At 32.6% G+C, this 23,741-nt stretch overlaps 6 protein-coding genes across 7 annotated transcripts; all 6 read right to left on the bottom strand.

Annotated features, from left to right (window-relative positions):
* Window positions 1–482: 482 nt before the first annotated feature.
* LOC106442354 lies at window positions 483–3,618 on the bottom strand. Its single transcript, XM_022716572.2, has 4 exons — window positions 2,723–3,618; window positions 1,965–2,172; window positions 1,759–1,888; window positions 483–1,669 (listed from the first exon to the last, which is right to left on the bottom strand). Exons 1-4 carry the CDS (start codon window positions 3,484–3,486, stop codon window positions 1,416–1,418), a joined length of 1,356 nt encoding a protein of 451 aa, XP_022572293.1. The 5' UTR covers window positions 3,487–3,618; the 3' UTR covers window positions 483–1,415.
* Window positions 3,619–5,000: 1,382 nt separating this feature from the next.
* On the bottom strand, window positions 5,001–12,153 carry LOC106439653 (protein ABCI12, chloroplastic). Of its 2 annotated transcripts, XM_048776553.1 has the most exons (8): window positions 11,739–12,153; window positions 11,303–11,419; window positions 10,908–11,144; window positions 10,659–10,823; window positions 10,482–10,557; window positions 10,344–10,408; window positions 10,108–10,260; window positions 5,001–5,055 (listed from the first exon to the last, which is right to left on the bottom strand). In XM_048776553.1, the coding sequence occupies exons 1-7, from the start codon at window positions 12,078–12,080 to the stop codon at window positions 10,108–10,110; spliced, it is 1,155 nt and encodes a 384-aa protein (XP_048632510.1). In that variant the 5' UTR covers window positions 12,081–12,153; the 3' UTR covers window positions 5,001–5,055. The 2 variants fall into 2 exon arrangements, with proteins under 2 accessions (XP_048632510.1, XP_013736599.1); XM_013881145.3 differs by lacking the exon at window positions 5,001–5,055 and having other exon boundaries at window positions 10,000–10,260.
* Window positions 12,154–12,587: 434 nt separating this feature from the next.
* Window positions 12,588–13,239, bottom strand: LOC106442353 (senescence/dehydration-associated protein At3g51250-like). Its single transcript, XM_013884051.3, has 3 exons — window positions 13,035–13,239; window positions 12,841–12,925; window positions 12,588–12,732 (listed from the first exon to the last, which is right to left on the bottom strand). Exons 1-3 carry the CDS (start codon window positions 13,237–13,239, stop codon window positions 12,588–12,590), a joined length of 435 nt encoding a protein of 144 aa, XP_013739505.3.
* A 450-nt stretch (window positions 13,240–13,689) lies between these two features.
* LOC125607033 (senescence/dehydration-associated protein At4g35985, chloroplastic-like) lies at window positions 13,690–15,643 on the bottom strand. The gene has a single exon (XM_048776554.1). The coding sequence runs from the start codon at window positions 14,331–14,333 to the stop codon at window positions 13,767–13,769; it is 567 nt and encodes a 188-aa protein (XP_048632511.1). The 5' UTR covers window positions 14,334–15,643; the 3' UTR covers window positions 13,690–13,766.
* A 195-nt stretch (window positions 15,644–15,838) lies between these two features.
* Window positions 15,839–17,172, bottom strand: BNAA03G36360D (uncharacterized membrane protein YuiD). The gene is made up of 5 exons (XM_013885684.2): window positions 16,920–17,172; window positions 16,640–16,796; window positions 16,522–16,572; window positions 16,338–16,430; window positions 15,839–16,177 (listed from the first exon to the last, which is right to left on the bottom strand). The coding sequence occupies exons 1-5, from the start codon at window positions 17,072–17,074 to the stop codon at window positions 16,118–16,120; spliced, it is 516 nt and encodes a 171-aa protein (XP_013741138.1). The 5' UTR covers window positions 17,075–17,172; the 3' UTR covers window positions 15,839–16,117.
* Window positions 17,173–17,936: 764 nt separating this feature from the next.
* LOC106444176 (CSC1-like protein At3g21620) lies at window positions 17,937–23,029 on the bottom strand. Its single transcript, XM_013885683.3, has 11 exons — window positions 21,656–23,029; window positions 20,673–21,010; window positions 20,439–20,588; window positions 20,222–20,357; window positions 20,038–20,139; window positions 19,836–19,955; window positions 19,683–19,763; window positions 19,262–19,602; window positions 18,618–19,188; window positions 18,312–18,545; window positions 17,937–18,235 (listed from the first exon to the last, which is right to left on the bottom strand). Exons 2-11 carry the CDS (start codon window positions 20,984–20,986, stop codon window positions 18,014–18,016), a joined length of 2,271 nt encoding a protein of 756 aa, XP_013741137.1. The 5' UTR covers window positions 20,987–21,010; window positions 21,656–23,029; the 3' UTR covers window positions 17,937–18,013.
* Window positions 23,030–23,741: the final 712 nt, after the last annotated feature.

Here is a 23,741-nt window from a genome sequence, read left to right on the forward strand (position 1 = left end):
AAATAAATTAAAATTTTGTTTTTATTTTTTAATTTAGTTATACATTTTATTCATTAAATGTATAAACGATAATAACCTATTTAACTTTTAACGTGAAAACTCGATTCGAAAAATTTAATTCACAAATAATAGAATGCGTGAACTGTAGAGTCAAACAAAGAGATCAAAAGATTTTTAAGTCATACAATTGCAATTATTCACCTTCAGATATATTAAGAAGAATATGTTAACGGACACAATTTCTTAAATTTTCATCTAGTCATGTTATCTACCACATGCGTCTTCAATAAATTTAAACAAATCAATAAATCATGAATATCGGAGTTATCGTTATAAGTTACCTCATTAAATTAGTAAATGATTAAATTAGAATGTGTTTAATTTTTTATTGATTTCTAATATTAATTTGTATTCGGGATGTCAAAATAATTTAACTAACTGAATAATAAGACAAATTTGATGCAAACATAATTTTTATTTTATTACCACTAAATCTATAGAACAAAATATAGATTTTCAGTAATCAATAAGAGAATATAGCTGAATGCAAGAAACAAATGTTTTTCTGTGAAAACAATAACCATTTTTAAAAAATATTATTTTATAAAATGTGACATTTTCATAAAATGAGTTTCCGCGCGATATCGCGCGGATTCCTTACCTAGTGTGAATAGTAAAAATACTCGACAATCATCAACCACAAAAGTAACAAAGTCGGTTGAAATATAATTGTATAAATTCAGATACTAGGTAAAAAATAAGCGTAATTTTATAATTCATTAAACAATTTTTTTTTTAACAAAAATACAATTTGGATTCAAACTTATGATCTCAGAGAAGACGTCAACAAAAAGTCCATTAAACAAAACGTTTCTACTGATTTGTTTTGCAATTATAATATATATATTAAACATGTGTATAGATAAAATGATTAAAAACTAATCTCGGAATAATCATCGTTTTTTCTCTGATTAACTGATTCGATGTAGATTCGGATCAGTCGCATTGATTTGAAGTAGATTCGGATCAGTCGCATGAGTCTATCGAACATGTCATGTCATGACTATATATCATATTTTATTTTAATATTATTACTTTTTATGTATAGAAATTGTAAATTAACCCTAGATTTTACAAATAACAGGCTCGCAATTTCAGAATGAATATTTATAAGCATTGGTATTCTAACTGGACACAAAAGTCCAAACATGAATTGACTAACTTGACTAATAGGTAACTTGACTAATAGGTATCCGATCAGACACCCGAATAAAATCATGATTTTATTTCTTTCTAACCACAAAATATTGTATAGCATTTTAGAATAAAACGTTACAATATAACTATATAAGCAAGAGTTCCTTAATTAGTGTGTATAAGTTCATTAGCCAGACTTTAGAAAACATAAAACTTCCTTATTTACATGTATCGTACGACATCAAATTAGCTTTCATCCGGATGATCTTCTGCTTTGCTTTCTTGCGAGAATGCTTGAAGCTACCACTAGACCGGTCTTTGGTTATAACTAAGTCGACTTTGACTATATGGTGATCAGAAGTACCTTTGGAAGAAACTACTGAATACGAGCCTGGAACAAATTCGTAAGGTGACTCTGGAGATGCCAGAATGTAGTCGACTCGTGTCCCGTACTTGCATGTTCCTTGTACATCTGCATCATATCAAAAGTTAAAAATGATTTGATACAATAAATATTGGAAGAACAAAAATAAAATTAAGAGAAGCATGAGAAGAACTTACTTTGGCCTTTGGCAATAATGACTACAGGCTCACATTCTCCTGCTGATTCTTTTGAATCTGAGTATCCTTTTCCCTTGAGATATCTTATCACATCAACTCTAGGCGTTGGCTTCCCAGTATCCTCATAATACTGTTTTGGTTATTTATAAAAAATAACTTATGACTAATCTAAGATCATGTATATATGATATCTAACAAATTTTTACCTTTACAATGTGGTTCCATCTTTCTGTTGAATAATCAGAGCCATCAAGAGAATTCAAGCCTCCCAACAAGATGTGTGGAGATTCGTCTCCTCGAGTAATTGCATCGATCTGCTTCATCCTCCAGTTCTCATCTAGATGGTCAAGTTGAGTACAATACACGTTTACTTCTCCAGCCCATGGGACCTCTATAGTCACCTTCAACACATTCCTGCGCGAAAACACACACACAAAACTATTGACAACAAGACGCAAAACCATGTGTTTGAGAACAAAAAACAAAAATATTTGCATCTTCTATGTCTCCTATAAGGCTATAACCATGATTAAAATATATTTTCTAGTGGTTAAAACTCTTGGATTATCTAGTAATAATCTAAGGGTCAGGGTTCAATTTCCGTTAGGAGTTTGCTCTCTTAAGCATAATTAATTTTAAATGGTTTGGATCGCGACTTAGAGCATGTTTATTGTAGGTCTCTTAGGTTGGATCTCTTAACGTAAAATAAGATACGGTCTCTTAGTTTTGAACTAAGAAAGCTAAGAGACATCTCTTATAATCTCTTAAATAAGAGATATAAGAGTTAAAAACTAAGAGACTATATCTTATATTACGCTAAAAGACTCAACTTAAGAGACCTGCAGTAAACATGCTCTTAAGTTGATGTATACGTCTTTGGTCAATAACCTCATGGACAATAAAAAAATAACATTCAAAAATATATATATATATATAGGTTAAAGACTTCAAAGTTTGCTATCACCTGAAATCATCTGCATCAGCTATTCTTTGAACTCTCCATTTCTTGATGGGCCATTTTGACAGTATGGCATTGCCATACTCAGGCGCCCAGCTTTCTGCAAACACATACTTCATACCTAAAGCAGAAGCCAAATCCGATAACGGCTCCATAAGCTTTTCTTCCTCTGCTTTTACATCTTGCAAAGCCAATATGTCTGCATCCAACTCTCCTAGTAACTCAGCTATGCTTCTTCTGCTGTTGTATCCGTTAAAGCTTTCTTGATCCCACCAACAAGAAGGAAGACAAACAGGTGATCTCATCGAGTTACTTCCTCTGTTTTCCTTCCCCTCGTTATCATCTTCCTCTCCATCCACCATGCTCAGAAAGCTGAAGTTCTGTGCTAAGGATATCTCGTTGTCTGGGAGGTTAATACAAACCCTTGGTTTCTTGATTGCAGAAGAATGTAACGGAGACTGCTTCAGAATCCCTTTTGGAGAGATGGGAGTTCTAATGTTGTTGTCATCTATATGATCAAGCAAAGTTGTTTCCTCCATGTTTTGCACGACGGGTGCAAGTGAGAACATTGCCACGTTGAACGTTGCAACACGGATATGTCTTCTGGAGTTTGATCTCAGATGGAACGAAGACACTTCTGTTTCAAGGCTCTCTGTTCTTCGAGCTCTCCTTAACCTCCTGACAATAACTCTAGCCTTCACCCGTTTCTTGATGACCCATCTAAGTCTTGAGAAAAGGAAACTAAGCTTTCTTCTAAACACACACAACATGTAATCTCTTAAACCTTTTTAGAAATTTCTTTAACAAAAGACACAAAAAAGACTATATAATATATGATCAATGCAGAGATGAGATTGTAAAGTGTTTTTGACAAAAAAAAAAAGATTGTTAAGTGTTTATGAAGAGAAGGGATGAGCTCAACTGCTTTTTGGCAGATAATTCACTCAATTCTGCTGAGCGTCTGACATCTAAAAATGTCAAAACCTGCTACAAGAAAAGAGCAGCAAGAAACCAAAACCTCACCAGTTCATCAACCTTCTCCACAAAATTCTCTCAAGTAGGTTAAACAGAAAACTGCCAAAAATATATTATATTTTATACAACCAGGTGACTTTCATGGAACTGTGGGTTTACTTTAAACTGTGTATTAATGTATTGTTTATACGTATCATCAGATTTTGTGATTAAAAATTGTGTTCAAACAAGATATTAGTTGACCTTTTCAAACAAGTTACCAACCCTGGGACCAACACATTTTCCAATTTGTTTCGCATTTATTGATTGATTTTTCCACGTAAAACCTTAATCACGATTGATAAATTTTCTATAAACAATAAGTTTTTTTACTTTGTTTTTCTGGAGCTACACGTAATAGTAATATTACACAACTAGAAAAGCATATCACAATTCAAAACTTGTAAGAAGCAAGGGAGAAGGAGACGATGAGAATGAATTATCTTAAAACATGACGAGACCATTGAAACATGAACTTATATAGGTTCCTCATTAAGCTAATCTGTAATCAATAATTTTTTTTTTTGGTAAAATGTAATAATTTTTTAAAGGCAATTCGCTTAGATAGTTTTGAAAGTATTTGTCACAAAAATAACATTAAAAAAATAAAATGACCAAAATAACTTTTTTTTTATTTTGAAAATTTTAAGATTTATTTTTTATTTTAAAATTTTTGAATTCATACCAAAACCATAAGTCTTAGATCAGTTAATCTTAAAGGTATAAATGCATATTTATCTTTCAATAAAAAAAATTTTGGTCATTTTCTCTTTAGAGATCTATTTTTGTGAAAATAAACTAAAAAATACTCCCTCTGTTCCTAAAAGTAGGATGTTTAGCCAGAAACACGCATATTAAGAAAACTATTTTTTGTCTAGAAAATATCATTAAAACTATAAATTTATAGTATTCAACCAATTACAAAATACACTACTAAAATATGATTGGGTACACAGTTTTTAATAAAGTAAAAGTTACCTAAAAAATGAAAACATCTTATATATTAGAACATCAAAATTATGTAAAATATCCTATTTTTAGGAACAGAGGGAGTACTATTTAAGGGAATTTTTTTTTTCATCGTAAGTACAACAAAAGACCTAAGATATCCCTAATTTTGAAACAAGAGGTCTCTTCCCTTCCAAGGCAAAAGAAAGGCAAAAGAAACACTAACTTTCTACATTGGCTTAAGATGAGCAATTCATGTCGCATGAACGAGTCTTGATCTTTCCCTGTAATTGTTGATTTATCTCAAGATATAAAGAAAGTCTTATATGTTTAATGTTCTTTAAAATATATTAAACTGAAAAAATCAGTGATAATATTTAGGGACATTTGCTAAAACTAACCCAAATATTCAAGTCAAATGTAAAAGTATACCCCACTTTCAGTCAAATGCAAAACCAACCTAAAGGAGTAATGAAAGTACTATTTAACCCTTATGACCAAACAAAAAACAGAAATGTATTTTACGTTTCTATCCTTTGCAAGTCTACATGTAATAAAAGAAGTCTACATATATATAGACTTCCTACGAAGTCTACTTTATAGACTTGTTTTGTAGTCTACACTCTAATTTGATCTAATAATTTAATTTTGAAAATGTATAAAAATAATTATTGTGATATTTTTAACTAATCATCAATATAATGGATAATATGAAGTAAATAAATTAAAATTTCATATAATCGAACAATTTTGAAGAATATATACTAATTTAGTTATCATGTGTTAGACTATGTTCATAGTTTAGAAACAAAAGGTTCTAACATGTTATGTCTTTTAGTAGTTGATTTCATAGGGTTAGATTTTAGATTTTGTTTTTTTTTGTTTTATTAACTTAAATCTGCATACTAATTTTTAGTAGTTTATATTTTGTATAAATGAGACTTTTGATTATCAAGCAAAACATTTAGGGTTTGAGATTTGTGGTTTAGGGTTTCGTAGACCTACAATAAAGTCTATTTATCTGAAGACGTCTTTTTCAGTCTATAATTTTCAATTTGTTTTACAAAAAATTATTATATTTAAACTAAGTTAAGTTCCTTACGAATAAAAAAGTGAAATCATATACTATAACTATTAAAAAATAAAGAAATAAATTTAATAAATCATATATTAAAATTACTAAAATAATAAAGAATAAATAACAATAATTAAATTATTATAGTAGACTTCCAAAAAGGACTACTATGTTATAGTAAGATCTACTCCAAAATTTTAATTTTAGTAGACTTCAAACGAAGTCTACAGTATCGTAAATTTTAACCTAGTTACATTTGTGTCTCCCTATATAAACAAAATTTATACAATCTCTCTCTAAAGTGGCTGCACAAGTTTTTAAAACTCTCTCCCTTCTCTCTAAAACTTTCTCTCTTCTCTCTAAAATTCTCTCAATTGTTTCCAAATCTCTCTCATTATCTTCTTTCTCTCTAAAATTTTCTCAAGTCTTTCTCACAATATTATCTTGTCATTTTAGATATTATGATTCATGGTTTTCATCTTCTCCTTTAAAAAATGTAAGTTTTAGATCTATAGATTTTAAATGTGTATTTTTATGTTTATTTCTCACAATATTATCTTTTTTTGGTAGGTATTATCACTCATGGATTTCATCATCTCCTCTAAAAATGTAAGTTTTAGATTAATAGATTTTAAATATGTATTTATATGTTTATATTCAAATAAATTTATAGATCAAGCTCTCTACATTAATTTGCTACTAGTTTACCTTATAAATTCTATTATGAAAAGTATTTTCAGATTTAAAATTATTTTCACATTTCAAAATATATAGATTTTTTCAGATCTGAAAATTATCAGACAGTGTAGACTTCTAAAGAAGTTTACTAAAGCTTGCAGACTTCATATGAAGTTTACTAAACCACAAAGTTTAAGCATACTTCATTGGAAGTCTACAAAAATATGACTTTAATTTTTTTTCTATGTTTTTTAATATTTTTATCTTATTTTGCAGGTATTTTCTTCCATAGTTGTTCTCTTCTCCTCCTAGAAATGTAAGGTTTACATCTATAGATTTAAAATATGTGTTCTAGTATTTATATTCAAATAAAGTTACATATTAAAATTCATATTAATATGTCTTTAATTTTTAACTATTTTGTCTACTAAATAATATTTTTAAAAGTTTTTTAGATTTAAACTTATTTCATATTTTTAGTGTATTTATTTTTCAGATCTATTTTTTTTATAGAGTAGACTTCATTTGAAATCTACTTAAAACTTACGGCTGGTAGACTTCAAACGAAGTCTACTAGCCTTGACTTTTAAGCATATTTCATTAGAAGTTACTCAAATATGATTTTAATTTTTATCTTATTTTTCATAATTTTATTTTATTTTGCAGGTATTCTCTTCCAATGTTTTCAAATCATCTTCCCAAAAATGTAAGCTTTCCATATATTCATTATAAGATATTTTGTGTTTATAATGAACTAAATTTATAGATTCATACATTATCTTTTTGCTTTGTTACAAGGATGACAAAAAACTATTTTTGAAATATTTTCCAGAACAAAGTATTTTCAAATTTTCTAAATGCACACTTTTAGATATGAAAATTTTCCATTAGTGTAGACTTCAACTAAAGTCTACTAAACAATAACTTTACGTAGACTTAATAAAAGGTCTACTAAAATATGATTTCAGTTTTTATCTTATGTTTTTCTCATAACTCTATCTTATTTTGCAGGTACTTTTTCCAAGACTTTATTTGAAGCATCAAGATTATGAAAAATCAAACATACTCAATAATACTTTTTAATATATTGCTTTGTAATAACTTTCATAATAAAATATTAATTTTTAAATAATTTTTTAATGCATAATCTATAAACATTGTATTCATTTTTAGTTGTTTTCACTTGTATGATATTATTAATTTTTTGTTAGATATCAATTTTTCACAAGATCTAACCAACCAAACAAGTAAAACCACCATAAGCTAAAATAAAAACTAACATACATGTGAGAAGAAGAAAATCTATACAAAATTTTCCCAAAATTTTTCAAGAATAACACTAATCAAAACAATTTGCAATAAGTATCAAGTGTATAATTATAACACATTAAATTGTGAAATTCATCCAAGACCATTAAAATTTTACTAACATACACTGTAAAATAATTAAATCATGAAAAAATATGATGAATAATACACAAATACACTTTTAATAGAATTTACGACGTAGACTTCAACTGCAGTCTACATTTGTAGATTTACAAAAACGTCTACACTTATTATCTAAAATATAGTCAATCCAAAAAATTTAGTGTATTTGGCGCAGGCTTGATACACAAAGGCGTACAAAGTGTGTCTTAGATAACTCGATCAAGTTCCGTACTTGTCGATTATTCGTGACTGGCATAAGAGGAGTATTTTCCTATTCAGAGTCATTTGTTTTAAATGATGTTTGGTAAGGAATAGGTTAGCACAATCTTCTCAATTTTGTTGTCCAGATCATAATCTTCTTGTGTCATTTCAAGAAGTTTACCATGTGTACAGCCATCATGCACAAGGAACATTCTTCAACCTTTCCGATTCTTCATCCTTTTCGAATATTTTGTCACCCAAAATATCTTTGACCCATGCTTCACACTCGCTCTAAGTTTCCAACCACATCCTTGAACACGATACTTAGCCACATACAGAGTTTTCGTTGTCTTATATGCTGAGAATGTAAATTTATATTCCACAGTCACCGACTTCAGCTTTAAAACAAGTTCAACCTTATTAGCAAAACTATAAACGAAGACTTACAAATACGTCTACAATTATTAGCTAACAACATTGTCAAATTAAATGAATTATACCTTCATAATTATTAAAACAATTCTTTTCAAAATCACTCAAACCCATTAGGATTAACTAACACACACTGTCAAACAAAAAAACTAGAAAAATTTAATGAATAATACACAAATTCACATTTTTATAGATTTTTCTATGCAGACTTAATATTCAGTCTCTGAAGATGTAGACGTTCTTTTCAGTTTACAGACGTAGACTGTCAAATAGGTCTACTCTTTGGGTTGGTTTTTGCAATTGACCATTTTACGGGTTGCTTTCTATAGTTGAATAAAAGTTGTGATTTTGTACATGTAGACTTTCATTTCAGTCTACAATTTAAAAATGTTACTTTTTGCAATTGACCAGAATTCATCCAAGATTTGACTTTCAGAACTAGACTTCATATGCAGTCTACATGTTTGAATTTTTTTTGAAAGAGGTTAGTTTTGCAATTGACCAAGTTTGACTTCAAATCAGTAGATTGAAATGAACGTCTACGGGTGTGTAGACTTCTTGTGAAGTCTACTCTCAAATCCGACAGGTTGGTTTTGCATTTGACCAAAATAAAAAAGTAGACTTTATACGCAGTCTACATTTTTTTTTTAAGATAAGAAGACTGCATATGAAGTCTACAATTTAATAAATTTTTTATTGCTTTTTAAACTTTTTGGTCAAACACAAAACTAACCTATTCCACGAAGTCAAAGTTTTGGTCAAATGCAAAACTGACCTTTTATAGACTTCGGTGGCAGTCTACATTTTGTAGACTTCCGTTGAAGTCTATTTTGAAAAGTCAAAAGTTCGGTCAAATGAAAAACTAACCTCTTTTAGGTAGACGTCTTAGTAAGTCTACCGAAAATTTTATTTTTGTTGTCAAAGGTAAAGACGGAGACTACTGGGGAAGTCTGCGTTAGAAAAAAAAATTGTCTGGTCAATTGCAAAACTAACCCGTGCGTTGACAAATAGACTGCATCGTAAGTCTCTACGGAGGCGTAGACATACAAAACAGTCTACCGTCGCGACACAGATCTGAAAAAGAACGAAAACCATGTAAATAGTTACCTTTTTCATGTGTAAAGCTCGTTTCCAACCTTTTCAACCGTCCAAACTCCAAATATGAGCAAAAAAAAGCATCTTTAACGATTCACTAATGAAGAAACTCGAAAATATGAAGTTTATGATTATGAAAATGATAGTTATGAGAGTTTTTTAGATGAAAATGTAGAAGAGATGAGAAGAAATGTAGTTTTTTGGGTTAGAATGAGAAAAAAAGTGGTTGAAAATTGAATTCTAGAGTTTTAGAGCTCAAAAATGGTGGTTCATGGTGGTTGAAAAAATTGATGATGATGGCATTTTTGTAAATAAGAAGAAATTGTTAGGGTGTATTTGGTTTTTTGTTAATTTCGAAATTAATAAAAAAAATAAATAAAATGGCAATTTTGTGAATAATTCAAAAATATAAGGATAATATGGAAATTTTATTGATGAATAGTATGGACAAAAAAAAAAGGGTTGGTTTTGGGTTTGACTTGAAAATATGGGTTGGTTTTGAAAAACACCCTAATATTTATACAAATAAGTATTCGGACAAGAGTGCGGTTGAGATTACACCGATTAAACCCAAAACTGACGCAAAATCTGCAAACTTATTTGATGAGCCTGAGAAGAAGTAGATCTTGTGGCTACTGCTCTCTCCTCTAAAGCCTCTAACAATCATAGCCTACACATAAACAGAGAGTTCATATTTGAGCTTTCAGACAGAGATGATCAATGTAAAAAAGCTAACAGAAACCTAATTTTCACCTGAGATATTTGCTCGGCATGGCGGAATATATTCTTGAAGATCCGGCGTATGAAAGAAGCGAAAACTACAAAAAAAAAGTCGCTTGTAAGATGAGTTTCAGATTTTTTAAAAAGGAGAGAAGAAACTTAGATTCTTACTATCAAGTGTCTCAAGAACAGTAAGCTGCTTCCAGTCTACTCTTCGAGATACAATTCCAAGCGCAACACTTCGGACCTTTAATGTAACAACAAACGTTAATGTGGTTAAAGGAATGTGAAGCTTAGCCAGGAGATGTATGTATATAAAAAGAACAAAAAGTTGAAAAAAGTATTCACCTCATCAAAAACCAAATTAATGAATCTCAGAGAGAGTAGAAGTGTGAGGATGATTTCACCAACAGGGACACCTATGTATGTCAACGGGAACAAGAACCAACGCATAGCTAGCGCAAGTTGCTCCGGAGTTGTGGTTGCAAGGCAAATGCTAGCACTTTGGAAGATCTGTGACAATAAAAAAACAAACGTTTCCTCATTAGGTGATCTGATCTAGGGGAAAACGTTAGAATTAGAGAACCGAAGACTTACGATGAAGGTTAAGCATGCAGCTGTGCTTCCAACAGATAAGCCTTTCCTAGTGAACTGTAAAGATCCGAGCTTGAGCAACATGTATGAATAACCGGTCAAAGACATGGGAAGATCAGGCAAGCCAGTGAGTGAAGATGGTGGGGTTCTTGATTGGAGCATTGGGGGTGCACCATCTGAACCTAGCCCCAAGGTTATGAAGAGGATACCGGAAAGGAGTGAGACTCTCGCCAATTGATCCTTACATGAAGAAAAGTTAAGAAACTCAGATTGATCACAAGATAGCAAACTCAAGAACCGCATTACATCTACCACATCTATTCATTGCAACATTCTAGTCACCAAAGGCCACAAATAATCAGAAAGAAACAACTTTGTGAGAGAGATAAAGAACTCACCATCCAAACTTGTCTAGGGAGAACAGAGATAGACAAAAGAGCTGTGCATACAACAAGTCCCAAACGCACAACGATATTTGCTCTTGCTGGAAGAACTACTAGAGTTAATAGCCATACCTGAACATTTGAAAATACCATAGTAAACATACATACATTGTATTAAACTACTGTAAACAACACAACAGTCCTCGTATCAAACAACAATCCAACAAACAAGAACTCTAATAACAAACATTAAACTATGAATGGATCTGAAACAAACCATAGCTCAGTTCAATCAATAAACCCACAACTAGCACATAATTGTACACAGTAAACGAAAGCTCACTTCATGAAAAAGATTCAGCTTCTCAGTGCTACTATAAACGCATTTCTTCATCAGAAACTAATCAAACTAAGATAAAATTAAGAAGAAAAGATTGAAACTTTGGATCACCAGCTTGATTCTAGGATCCACCGAGTGCAAGAACGTCACAGGGGACGATATGAACTGGCCGATTGGACTCCCCGTCGCGCTCGAAATCAATCTGAACACATTCTCAGCTCCGAGTCCCGGAATCGGTAACCGGTTCACCCAATTTCCGGTTTTTTCTCCGTCTCCGTCGACTGTGGCTCTAACCCAGAAAACCCTTTTCGCGGCCGGAGTCCCATGTAGCAGAAGCTTAGGGATTGCGAAGCTCCGGCCGATGATTGGAGGTGTTAGATGACGAATCGGAAGTTTGGGGATTAGGTTGACGGGGAGGGAGGGGTGTGGAGTTGGAAGATTTGAGAGATTCATGAGTGGTTCAATGTCGGATTGAACCAGACATGCCCTGGAGATTCGGTCCTGGCGGGAAGTTATGTACTTTGGTGGTGGAGGAGACTGTACTGTTTGGGTTGGTTCTATGAAACGGTTTACTTCGGTTTGTTTTTGTTATACCAAATTTTGATTCCAGTTCTTCTTCGAATGTGAGGTCAAAATTTTATTTTGAATTTTCTTACACACTTTTATAAAATCTCAGCTCAAAAGATTTTGTAAGAAGACTCCTCGTGTGGCTTATCTCTACCAGAGTCGGTTTGGTGGTTTGCTAGGGTTCCTCTTTTTGGTTTGGTTCTTGGTAATTCAAATGGTGTGAAAGAAACTCAGTACTGAATTTGCTTATACACTTTGTATAAAATATATGTTCAAAGACGAACCAAATCCAAAATCAATGCAAACATAATTTGATAGGACATATGATTATGAAATTAGAAACATCTGCTCACAGCCAAACCAATACATACATTATTGTGATAGAACATATGATCATTCTCTCTCAGCATTTTTGACAACTCCTGATATCATGGAAAAAGATGGATCCATAGCTTTTTGAATTTTCCACACGATGCGGCCCAAACTGCCGGTTGTTTCTAGCACTTTTCCTGTGATTTTTCCGGCATTTTCCCCAAAACTGTATCCTCCCAAAAATTTAGAAGTATCTTACATTCAACTCAAAAAGGAATCCACAAAACAATATACATGATCAAATCTCAATTTGAGGATCAGAAGTCAGATATACCTCTTACTAACAAGTTTAGTAGCAGCCATGGATGTGGCGAAATGAGTTTGTATCTCTGCAGCTTCAGCAGCACCAAGTATTTTATCTATTGAACGCATCAAACATTAACTATTTTATTATATTTTAAAAAAACTTTGAAAGTAATGAAGATGAGGAGAGAGTAGCGATTAGTGGAGCTATTCTATGCAACTTACCAAAAGAATCAAGTGAAGCCAAGAGAATCTCTCCTGGGGCAGTGGATAACAACGCCTTCCCTAGCTTCGATTTAACCACAGGAGCCATTATCAAACCGCTAATCATACCTTCACCGTCTAACACCATGGCTCCTATCATCTCGCTCGCCTCCCATAGTGTCTCCACTCTATATACAATACACGTAACATTCAACAAAGGAACCATTATTTCGTTCATAAATATGAGACGAGACCAAACCTTAATTGTTTTTGCCTGTTTTGGAGAAAAGAAAACACCAAAATATATGTAGAGTACCTTGCAATATTTGTGATTGTGATGATATTATTATTCTTGGGAGTTCTATTGTTATCACCTCCATTTATTTCTGTATCATGACCACTCTTTTCCCCAGTTTCTTTTGTAATAGTTATTTCACTTCCTACCTTCTGAACCTGTTACATTAGAAGATCATTTATAACCAACCATATTAGATCTTCATGTTCATATTTCCGCATGTGTTTTAAATCTCACATTGAAAATGAGAAAGGACATCTATATAGTGAAAACACATAAAAGCTATTCCCTTCAATTATACAATATTATAATATACGAACTTTTATAAATTATCCATATAACACGTCCAATTATCTGACTTTTAAAGATGATAAGCCTTTCAAAAAAAAAAAATTTTGAGTTAAATGTTCATGATTCTTCACAATAACAAACCATTTCGATTTATATTTACATAAGAATCATGGGAAGGAAGGAGTTATGCATATGAGGCAGACCATCTTAGAGAAAGAATTGCTACAAATAAAGATTCCTTTGATGATATGCCCTGTTCCTTCGGCAATGGCCTTGGCCACAACGTTTTTGTATTCTTCAGCCTTCGGCGAAAACTCTTTCCAATCAATTTCATTTTTATTCTTACTCAAAGATGAAAAACAAGAGTGCTCCCTCATTAACTCTTCAAGAATCTCAAGTTTTTTAAAGACGCCTCCCTCTTCGTCAGAGAAAGTGACTTTGTACCCAAGTGAATCACCGTCTTTATCCGGAAGTGTGAAGAGGTAGTCATGAGCGCTGACTTTAACCATGGGCTCGTCCTTAACCACCGGCCACTGAAGTTCAAGTCCGACTCTGACAAGTAGCGCTAGAGCCACGTTGTCGTCTGATGAATCTCTTACAAGCTTGAACTCCCCGGAGGCGAGCTCTAACGGTTCGGATGCATTGGCGAGATGGACTATGCAACCAGGAATTTGCAACAAATCTTCATCTTTCATATTTTGGGAAGATGGGTTTTGTTGAATTGACGAAGACATAATTGTCTTACGCTTATTTGCAGTGAGTACTTAATTAAGTCTAGTTTGTATGCGAGGCTCTTTTGAGGAAAAATGTTGGAAGATTGATGGTATTGGTAATGACTTAAAACCTTCATATTTGATCTTATTAATGGTCAAAATAAGAAGTTAGACTAAATATTTTTTTTATAGTTTCTAAGGGGAAACTAATAATCTATTCAAATTTGAACTATCTTTTCTAGTACCTAGCTAGTAGGAGCTATAAAATTGTCTTGAGTTTGTCACCTTTCCAACAAATTGAAAAATATTTTAAAGTTTCTACAGATATACATTTAACATCATTTAATTAGGAATTGACACAATTACTCTTACCTATTCCATACTCGCTACTTGGTACTTTACTCGTAAAAATTGGATACCTGGTTTGACCAAATCAAGTACTAAGAATCTATTTAAATTACTTGCAAATATAAAATAAGTATCAAATATTAAAATAAAAATAACTATTTAACGTTGTTTGGTTTGTTATTCATTTTTTTCTAATGAACAAAAAACAAATATGCATTTTCTTAAATCATTGTAAGATAACTTGTTTATATTTCTATTTTCATAAGTAAATCAAACATAAAAATATATTTATATAAGTATGTTGAAGTTTTCTCTAATTAGATCTTACGCATGGCTAACTAAGAAGAGACTATAGATTGTGATCGTATAGTTGAAAATAGCATTAATAATAACTTATAGTAGGAACTATTTCACATATGTTATAGTAGTCTAGTAGGAACTATAAAATTGTCTTGAAGTTTTCTCTTTTAACGGCAAGTTTTTAAATATTTTATAGTTTTACTTAGATTTATCGTTTTTATTGACCATATCTTTTTCTTTTAATTATTATTTGCCATATCTTGGTTTCAGCTAATGTAAATTTTAATTTTTGATGAGGTCTGGAAATTTTAATCATAATACGTCGGCTCCGTCCCGTTTGATTCACTGCAGGGCAGGTTCAAATCGAACGATAAGAACAAAATAAATCGCAGATGCAGATCTAATCTATTTTATGCAAAACACATACGAGTTAGTCGATCGCGGGTTCTCACCAACCCACAAAATATTTTTTTTATAAACTGATTTTGTTAAAAAATTTGGGAAACTGCACTCTGTAATCAACAAAAAAATTATAATTCATTATCTAACTAAAAAATAAGTTGATTATGATATTTAACATATTTTCTATTTTATTTGTCAAAATGTCCTTTAAAATCACCAATGCAACCCGTTTGCCTTTTTGGTAACTTACATTTTTTTCTCTTTCTCTCGGATTATTTATTCTTGCATGTGTCTCTGTGTTCATTCTTTATTTTTTTTTATTCTGAATCAATCAAAGTAAACTAGATCATTGCATTAACACTGACTCTGACGTTTTACCCCCCCCCCCTTCCTAACACTACTTTTCGTATAGTAATCACAGTTTCCATTTATTTCACATAATCACATGCTTCCATTGCTTATTTGACACGCTGGTAGAGAGTTTAAATCAATAGAAACTAAAGGCAAAAGCAGAATGTGAGTATGTTCTACAATAATGGTAAAGATAATTTTGAAACACAGAACTATTTCTTAAACAATGACGACAAGTCAGTTCACTTCACGTAAGTCTCTCTAACAGTGATCTATATATATTGCACAGATTTTCACAATTTCCATTTACTTCCTTCCACAGCTTAATTGCTGATGAATCTATATATAGCTTCTTAAGGGTCTATAATCTTCAAAAGAATGTTGGACTCATTGTTGTGTAGAAACTAGCTTGTACTCCTCATCAGATACGCTACCACACATCCTAAAATGGCCCCGGCAGCAACCTGTAACTCAAAACTCATGAATTAGCTCTGTGATCGTCACCACATCAACAACATATACTCATTACACAGGCGAATGGGGGACTTAAGTTCCATTGGTCTAGCTTGCTTATCTGATTCTAAGATTGCCATAAGAATTTCATCACTAATGAATTCAACAAACCTGGATAGGAGTGTGGCCGAGAAGTTCACGCAAGGGTTTAACTGTAGATAATGGATGCTCCGGAGGGAACTCGCAAACAATTTGATTCAGCAGCTGAGATTTCCATTTAAACAAAAAAATTTTTTAGCATTTTGGAAAGACAACAAATAGAAAGAGAAAATTAACAAGCTCTATGTGGATTTACCTCAGCTTGACGACCAGCATGAAGCCTGACCCCAGAGGCATCATACATTACCTGCAACCCCAGAGGTAAGAGACGTTTTGAAGTAGAGAAACAAAACAGGAGAGAAGAAAAGTCTCACAACGCAAGCTAAGACAAGAGCGATGGCAAAAGCGGGTGCTCCAGCACCTTCTTCAAGGGCAATGGAAAGAGCCAAGGCAGTGACAGTAGCGGAGTGAGAGGAAGGCATACCACCAGAACTGAGCATACGTTTAGAGTCCCATCTCTTTTCTTTGTACCTACAAAAAAATCTAACATACAAAAATCACAAAAGGAGCCAACTTTAAGGTTCTGATACAAAAATCACAAAGAGGGTAAGCAACAGTTTGTTCATTTCTACACAATCCAAGATTAGAACGGACCAATTAGTGAAAACTTTGAGGAACTGAGCAAGAGCCAATGCGAGAAAGGCGGAGAAGATGGGAAGGTTGTGAGGGAGTAGATTATGCGACGGTGGAGATCCGTACAACGCCCTATTTACGCCGCCGGCGTCCGCCACTGTCATCACCTCGTCCATTCGCCTCGCTTCCGATCTCTGCTTCGATGGAATGTCAAACAAAAAAAGCTCAGATCTTTTTTGTTTTATTCCGTAATTTTGAAGGAACAACAAATTATATTATAAAGCAAATAAATTTATTTTAGAGAAAAAGATCAAAATAGCACTAAATCAAGTTTTTGTTCCCAAACTAGCACTCAAGGTCAAAAGTCACAAAAATAGCACTCAAAGGGTGGGGTTTAGGGTTTAGAATTTAGGATTTACGGTTTAGAGTTTAGGTTTTAGGGTTTAGAGTTGAGAAGTGAGGTTTTGGGGATAAGATTTCAAATTTTGAAAAATAAAAATATTTAAATTTTTCAAAAGATAAAATGCTATTTTGGTCATTTTAGTTTTTGAGTGCTATTTTTGTGATATAAACTTAGAAATGTGCTATTTTGAAGATTTGCCCTTTATTTTATTTCAAAATAATTAATGTTTAAGATTTTTGCACACCAATTTTTATTTAATTTATTTCGTTTTGTATAAAAACAATTATACATAGTTAGATTAATAAAAAATATGTTATAGAATAAAAACACTAAATAATATTTAATTTTTGCATAGAAACTTGAATACATCGGTTAAAATGAAACAAAAAAAAATATTCTAAAAAATCACTTAGATTAAAAGGTAAATAATTTGTATTTACTCATTTCAATTAGTCTTTAAATAAATAATAAATTATTACTTTGACCACAAGATTTTATTTATTCACGAGTTTTATTTTTTGTTCACCAAAGTTCTACTATAACATTTTTTGTATTGCTCTTTGATCAATCAATTCTTCATCTACACATTGACTTTTAAAGAGATTGATAATATGACAAAAAAAAAACACAATAGATTTGGAAAACTTCTTCCATAAACCTATAAAAATCATCCGTTAAAAAAACCATAAAACAAATCTCATCAAAAAACTTGTCAATAGGTTTCAAAAGATGAGCCACTAGTATGTCTCTTTGAGCTACGTTTAGTAGCCACTAAATCCGGCGTCTGATCAGCCCTCGGCTCCTCCACAACCATTTCATCCTTTACATTATCCGCCGCCTTAAACACTGGATGCACATACGCGTTTTGAAGAAACGTTTTCAAGTTTAAATTCGGTTCTTTCGTGCGTTCCAAGGTATCTTTAACCATTGCATCCTACGAACAAAAAAAGACATCATCAAGTCAAGACCAAACACACAAAAGAAAGGAGAAGAGACACTAGCTACTAAACCTGTAATGGGTATCTGACAAAAACCGGTTCATAACGTCCTTTACAGAATCTGTGGAACCCTATGGTTAACACAGGAAGTATGAAAAGCAATGGAGTCGAACGAGATGCATGTTTTGTGCTAAGTAATCCCATTAAAAGAAGCTGAGACACGATCAAAGCAATCACTACACGTCTATGAACATCAGGCCAGAACGCTCCAGCACTCTCATACTCTTGGTTATACACATTTATAATCTACAAACGAAGAAACAAAGCTAAGTTAAAGATCTTAGTTTCTTGAGCTTGAGATGGGTTTAGAAAGAAGACCTGATGACGGTAAACAACATAAGCTAAGGCGAAGAAGACGAGGATGAAAGGAAGGAGAATAGGGCTAACAGCAGCGTAAACAAGACCAAGTATGAAGTAGAGTTGTATCTGCGGTTCACCGGTGTTGAACCCTATAGTTCCAGGATCCATTGCTTCTTCTCTATCTTTCTCAGTTTTCACAAGAAAGAAGTTCTTGAGATGATATATCACCAACGGCTTCAACCTCAGTATCTCTCCAGCAACACCAGCCCACCCGTCCACCATTATGTAGGTTATAAAGAAAGTGGCTTTCATCGGTATCGACACACCGATAGTCTTTGGGATCTCGGTTGCAGATTGGTTCAAGAAGCTGTCAAGCTGTTGAAGTGCAGTACCGGCGATAATGCTGCAGAGGAAAACGTTTATGAACTGAAACATGTAGTACCTGCTCGCACATCTTCTCTCTAGTGAAGATTTACTTATGAATCCTTCGAATTTCGACATGAACATCAGTATGCTAGGGAGGACAATGAGGAAGATCTTCAATGCTATACCGGGGAGGAAGCCTTGGATAAAAGACTTAATAGCTTTCCTGTCCACAAAACAAGATTTAACATCAACGAGTAAAAGGAAGAGAGAGTTAAGGTGTGTGAGATTGTTATTACATTTCGATGAGAGGTTTCAAGAACGGAACAGCCTTCTCAATGCCTTCAATGTTGGCTAGTGTCTGCACGAATGCTATTGGGATCATGAAGAAGAAAGTGAGGAAGAAGAAAGAGACGGCTATCACTAGTCTTCTGATAGTGAGGTGGACATAAGGCAATGCAAGATTGTCCCAGTAGATGTCTCTTGGCTCTGGAGCCCATTCTGTAAGCCACTCTGTTGGGTTTCTTGATTGTTGAGTTTGAGCGCAAACAACTGCGCCCCAACGCCTTTTGAAAGATACAAAAGCTGCAGGGACTAGTGACTTTGTGCTGCTTGTTACTTTCTCCTTCTCTTCACTTATCTAAAAACATCATTGTAAAGTGTGATTATGAAGGCAACAAGGTGATCAGACACAATGAGTTTGGATAGGGGGGGCTTTACTTTTCTTGTTAGGCCCTCGATTTTTTCGGTGTAGCAGTCGATTGCATCAACTTCTTCACCCCAACAGCCAAGAAAACCCACCTGGATCATGGTAGTAGAAGGGTTACATTAAATATTCAATGAAAGATAAGATTAAAGATTACTTTCAGTTACCTTGATCATAGGCCTTTTAGATGGATTCCTAGAGTGTTTGTTTTGGTAGTAATCAAGCCAGTTCTGACATTTCTTCCTCTTCTGAACCAATTCAGACAGCTTGTTTGCGTTGTAGACAGCCTGTTTTGTTAAACCAGAAGATGAAGCAAACCAAAAACAAGAATCCAAAACGGATCATCATGAGTCAGATCAAAATTGTAACCTGGTAAGTGAGGTAGTAATCTGGATGATTGACTTTAAAGAAATGCTCAACAAGCTCACTAACTGATTCATCAGGATCTGGAGGAATGTTCCTCACCAGGACCTAGATTAATCAAAAACAAAAGGCATTTAATATTAAAAATGTACAACAGAATAGACCAAGTGATTGAGAATTTGTGTTTAACTGTAAACTGGTCAGGTCTCCTTTGATCAGAAGCAAGAAACTGTAGCCTCATGGAACCAATATTCTTGTACTCTCGTTTTAAGACAAAGCATGTCCAGAAAGTAATCACATAAGCCATACATAAATGCACCCAAAACCTGTTACATATATGATCATAGAATATAATCAATGACAATATATATAAAAAAAAAATCAAATTCACTGAGTAATCTTTATACCTTGATGATCCATTTGGTATATTTGATATAGAGAGTTTATCAATGTCACTGAAAGTTAGGTTCTGTAACTTATCCAACGTCGTGTTGGTCCAGTTAACAGGCACCATTACCGTGAAAGCAAGACATGCTATTGGGAAAAAAATCTTCAACCTGCACTACAAACCCACATTGATCATAATCTTGAACTATCAAACATATTTCAAGAAAAGGGTTTTGAGTGATATGTATGTATACCCTAGTAAGTAAATCCTCAGATAGACGACAGAATCCAATCCTGCGTGGTCGATGAGCTCAGGCTCTGGCATTCTCAGTGCTTGTGGCATCCAGTTCAAGAATTTGATGTAAGATCGAAAATCCAAATTGACAAACTTGCTGGCCAAGCCACCTGTTTTAATGGGGCTACTCCTTAAACCCTTGAGATACCATTTAGGGAAATAAACTCTGTCATTAACAGGTTGAAGCCTAAGGATAGCAAAGGCGATGAAGAAAGCGAATGCAGTTAGAATGTTGATGGCTGCTGCAACTCCAATATCGCTTAGTGTAGCCATGACTTTCAAGAATGAACAATCTTCCTGACAGTAAAATACACAGATAACAACGACGAGGTTTAAGAGCTTTGAGAAAAGGGTTAAGAGCTTTACTCGGGTTTCTTGCAATCCAAGGACTGATTCATATAATACAAAGAAATGGTTTTATGTTGGTTGTGGTTTTTTTTTATTATAGTTTTTCTTTTTGAGAGATTTGTTTTATTGTCATTCATGATTTCGATTAAAAAAATATTCAACAAAATAAATAAAAAACTAGTTTTTGAGTGTATTAATAAATTTTAATGGAAAACCAGAATCCAGATTTTTATATTTTTCAGTAAAAATATATTTTGTCAGAAAATATAATAATTTAAAGCAAATAATTTATATATCTTTTTCTTTTTTAGATAACAATCAAAACACATGCTCGTGCACTTTTTAGTGGTAAAAGGATGTAAATCTATACGTATTTTTGTTTAAAAAATTGTTACAATACTTTGAAATAAGTCACCCTTCAAAATTCTTTTGTAAAACTATGAACTAAAACAATATCGAAAACCAAAATATTAACAACGAGAACAAAAAACAACGAGAACAAAAATCAAAAACTACTCAAACAATCAAAATTTTAGCATAAATCTAAAGATCTTGAATCAACTGGAAAACTTAATTGAGATTAACTTTATTTACCTTCTCAAGAACTTAGCGACGAATCTCGGATTGTTGTTTGTTTCGGTGAAGTCAAACAAAGTTGAGGATGGAAACGACGAAGACGAAACTGCAGACTCTGTTGCATAAGAAGAAGGAGAAGGGTCTTGGATCAGAAGAAGAAATAAAATCATTAATAAAATTAGAATGACAGATTATTTTCTATATGTGTTTTTATTTTGTGGGAAATATATCCAAGATTCAACTCTACTCAGATCTCTGCTGATTCTTACGTTTTGGGTGTTACTAGTAAAATCAATAAATGATAGTATTAAATTAGTTCAGCATGTGTCACCTGGAAAAAGTTATTTTTGTTAAATAATTTAAAGAAAAAATGAATTGTTTTGTTGTTTCAAATGTTCGTTGACGATAAATATAATTATATATACAATGTCCGTTACTGTTTCCTTTTCAGTTTCTTTAAAAAAAATTACAAATGGTTATAAAACGTTAGAGCATGATTAATAGGGTTTGTAGAATGGTGTCTTAGCGAACCATTTCTTAATTTTTAATTAAAAAATTTAAAACCGACTCTTAAAAATAAATTTTTAAGAACTGCGATGACTACTTCGACTTATAATCTATGTTATAATACATGCCACGTTAACATGTTCATAACGGCTATATTTTATGTTTTCCCTTTTTCTGACGTCGGCTCTTGTTTAACGTTTTTCGATATTTATGTATTCCCCGGTTCTTTCTTTTTTTATTCATCGGCTTTCAAAAAGTTGAGACAAATTGTCAAAAAGAAAATCACCGTTTGAAGAATGATTTTGATCTTGTATTATTTCAATTAAACCTGAGTTTTTAATTCGTTAATAGTTACAAACAATGAAAACGGAACAGAAACGTATATAGATAAGATAATTACCGACGGCAAAAAAAAAGAAGATAATTACCGAATTTATATATGTTGTTGAAATAAATCAATGTATATCGTCACTCTTTTGTCTTTTCTAATAAAGAAAGTATTTACTATGATTTGATTGGTCTTGTAGAGAAAGAAATTTAAGAGATTCAGATTTTGCTTTATGACGTTTATTTGTTATTTTATTACAAATTATAAAAAATATTATTATAATAATTTTACAACAGATAAACTTTTTAAACATCAAAAGACATACTACCACTCATACAAAGAGTTATTCTTGAATTATATAACAATCAACATAAAAAAAAAGATCTTTATAAAATGATTTTGCAGATCTACTTAATGAATCAACAATTTCATTCTAAACCCGAAGTAGGTAGGAAATTCGGAAGGATTGAAATATATGTTGTACCAATGTTATTAGGCCTGGGCAAATAAACCGAATCCGATAACCCGAACCGAATCCGATCCGATAAAAATGAATCCGAACCGATCCGAACCCGATGTAAATACCGAATGGATCTTGTTTTGTGGTATTTTGGGTTATGGGTATTATCCGAACCGAACCCGAATCTAAATGGATATCCGATAGAACCCGAAACATTTAAAACCTCGAAAAGATCTTATACCAAACATGATCTCAATTCCTAATATGTATCCAAAATACACTAAGAAATATTGAACATCTAAAATACTTATCTATTACATGAAGGTTGGTGGTTCTATTACATGAATGTTGGTGGTTCTATTGCATGAAGGTTGATGGTTGAAGTTGGCCGTTGAATCTTTAAGTATTTAGATTTAGATTTTGTTTTCATTAAACAATGTTTCTCATTTCATGAGAACTTAGTTTTCGTTTTATGCTTTTATTTATTTGGTTTTCTTTTTATCAGTAAATATGTTTACTTTTCGTTTGATTTTGAATGATCAAGGTTGATGTTCCTTATTTTTGAATCGATTTTACTTAACTTTTGGTTACAAAATAGGTACAAATCAGATATTTTAAAACTGAAGAACCGATTTTACTCATGTTTTAGTTATAAAATAGGTAAAAATCAGGTACTTTTAAACCGAAAAACTGATTGGGACCCGAACCCGAAAGTATATTGGGTTGTGCCGGTTCTTTGAAGATTTACTAACCCCGACCCAAACCCGATAGAACCCGAACCGGTCCCGAACCGAACTTTCAATATAATC

This window comes from Brassica napus, chromosome A3 (assembly GCF_020379485.1).
Source record: "Brassica napus cultivar Da-Ae chromosome A3, Da-Ae, whole genome shotgun sequence".
Taxonomy (NCBI): domain Eukaryota; kingdom Viridiplantae; phylum Streptophyta; class Magnoliopsida; order Brassicales; family Brassicaceae; genus Brassica; species Brassica napus.

Bases quoted from the DNA above. Each gene is read 5' to 3' on its own strand.
- LOC106442354 (XM_022716572.2), bottom strand. From the start codon at position 3,486: ATGTTGTGTGTGTTTAGAAGAAAGCTTAGTTTCCTTTTCTCAAGACTT. The intron at 1,889-1,964 runs GTAAAAATTTGT...TAACCAAAACAG, and splicing joins GATGGAACCACATTGTAAAG to TATTATGAGGATACTGGGAA. The intron at 1,670-1,758 runs GTAAGTTCTTCT...GATATGATGCAG, and splicing joins CATTATTGCCAAAGGCCAAA to ATGTACAAGGAACATGCAAG.
- LOC106439653 (XM_048776553.1), bottom strand. From the start codon at position 12,080: ATGAATCTCTCAAATCTTCCAACTCCACACCCCTCCCTCCCCGTCAAC. The intron at 11,145-11,302 runs GTGAGTTCTTTA...TCTTCATGTAAG, and splicing joins TCCCTAGACAAGTTTGGATG to GATCAATTGGCGAGAGTCTC. The intron at 10,261-10,343 runs GTGAAAATTAGG...GTTTATGTGTAG, and splicing joins ATGCCGAGCAAATATCTCAG to GCTATGATTGTTAGAGGCTT.
- LOC106442353 (XM_013884051.3), bottom strand. From the start codon at position 13,239: ATGGTTCCTTTGTTGAATGTTACGTGTATTGTATATAGAGTGGAGACA. The intron at 12,926-13,034 runs GTAAGTTGCATA...TGCGTTCAATAG, and splicing joins GGCTTCACTTGATTCTTTTG to ATAAAATACTTGGTGCTGCT. The intron at 12,733-12,840 runs GTATATCTGACT...GGGAGGATACAG, and splicing joins ACTAAACTTGTTAGTAAGAG to TTTTGGGGAAAATGCCGGAA.
- LOC125607033 (XM_048776554.1), bottom strand. From the start codon at position 14,333: ATGTCTTCGTCAATTCAACAAAACCCATCTTCCCAAAATATGAAAGAT.
- BNAA03G36360D (XM_013885684.2), bottom strand. From the start codon at position 17,074: ATGGACGAGGTGATGACAGTGGCGGACGCCGGCGGCGTAAATAGGGCG. The intron at 16,431-16,521 runs GTAAATCCACAT...TGGAAATCTCAG, and splicing joins ATGCTGGTCGTCAAGCTGAG to CTGCTGAATCAAATTGTTTG. The intron at 16,178-16,337 runs GTTTGTTGAATT...TTTGAGTTACAG, and splicing joins TCGGCCACACTCCTATCCAG to GTTGCTGCCGGGGCCATTTT.
- LOC106444176 (XM_013885683.3), bottom strand. From the start codon at position 20,986: ATGGCTACACTAAGCGATATTGGAGTTGCAGCAGCCATCAACATTCTA. The intron at 20,358-20,438 runs GTATAAAGATTA...TATATGTAACAG, and splicing joins ATACCAAATGGATCATCAAG to GTTTTGGGTGCATTTATGTA. The intron at 19,956-20,037 runs GTTACAATTTTG...TTAACAAAACAG, and splicing joins ATTACTACCTCACTTACCAG to GCTGTCTACAACGCAAACAA.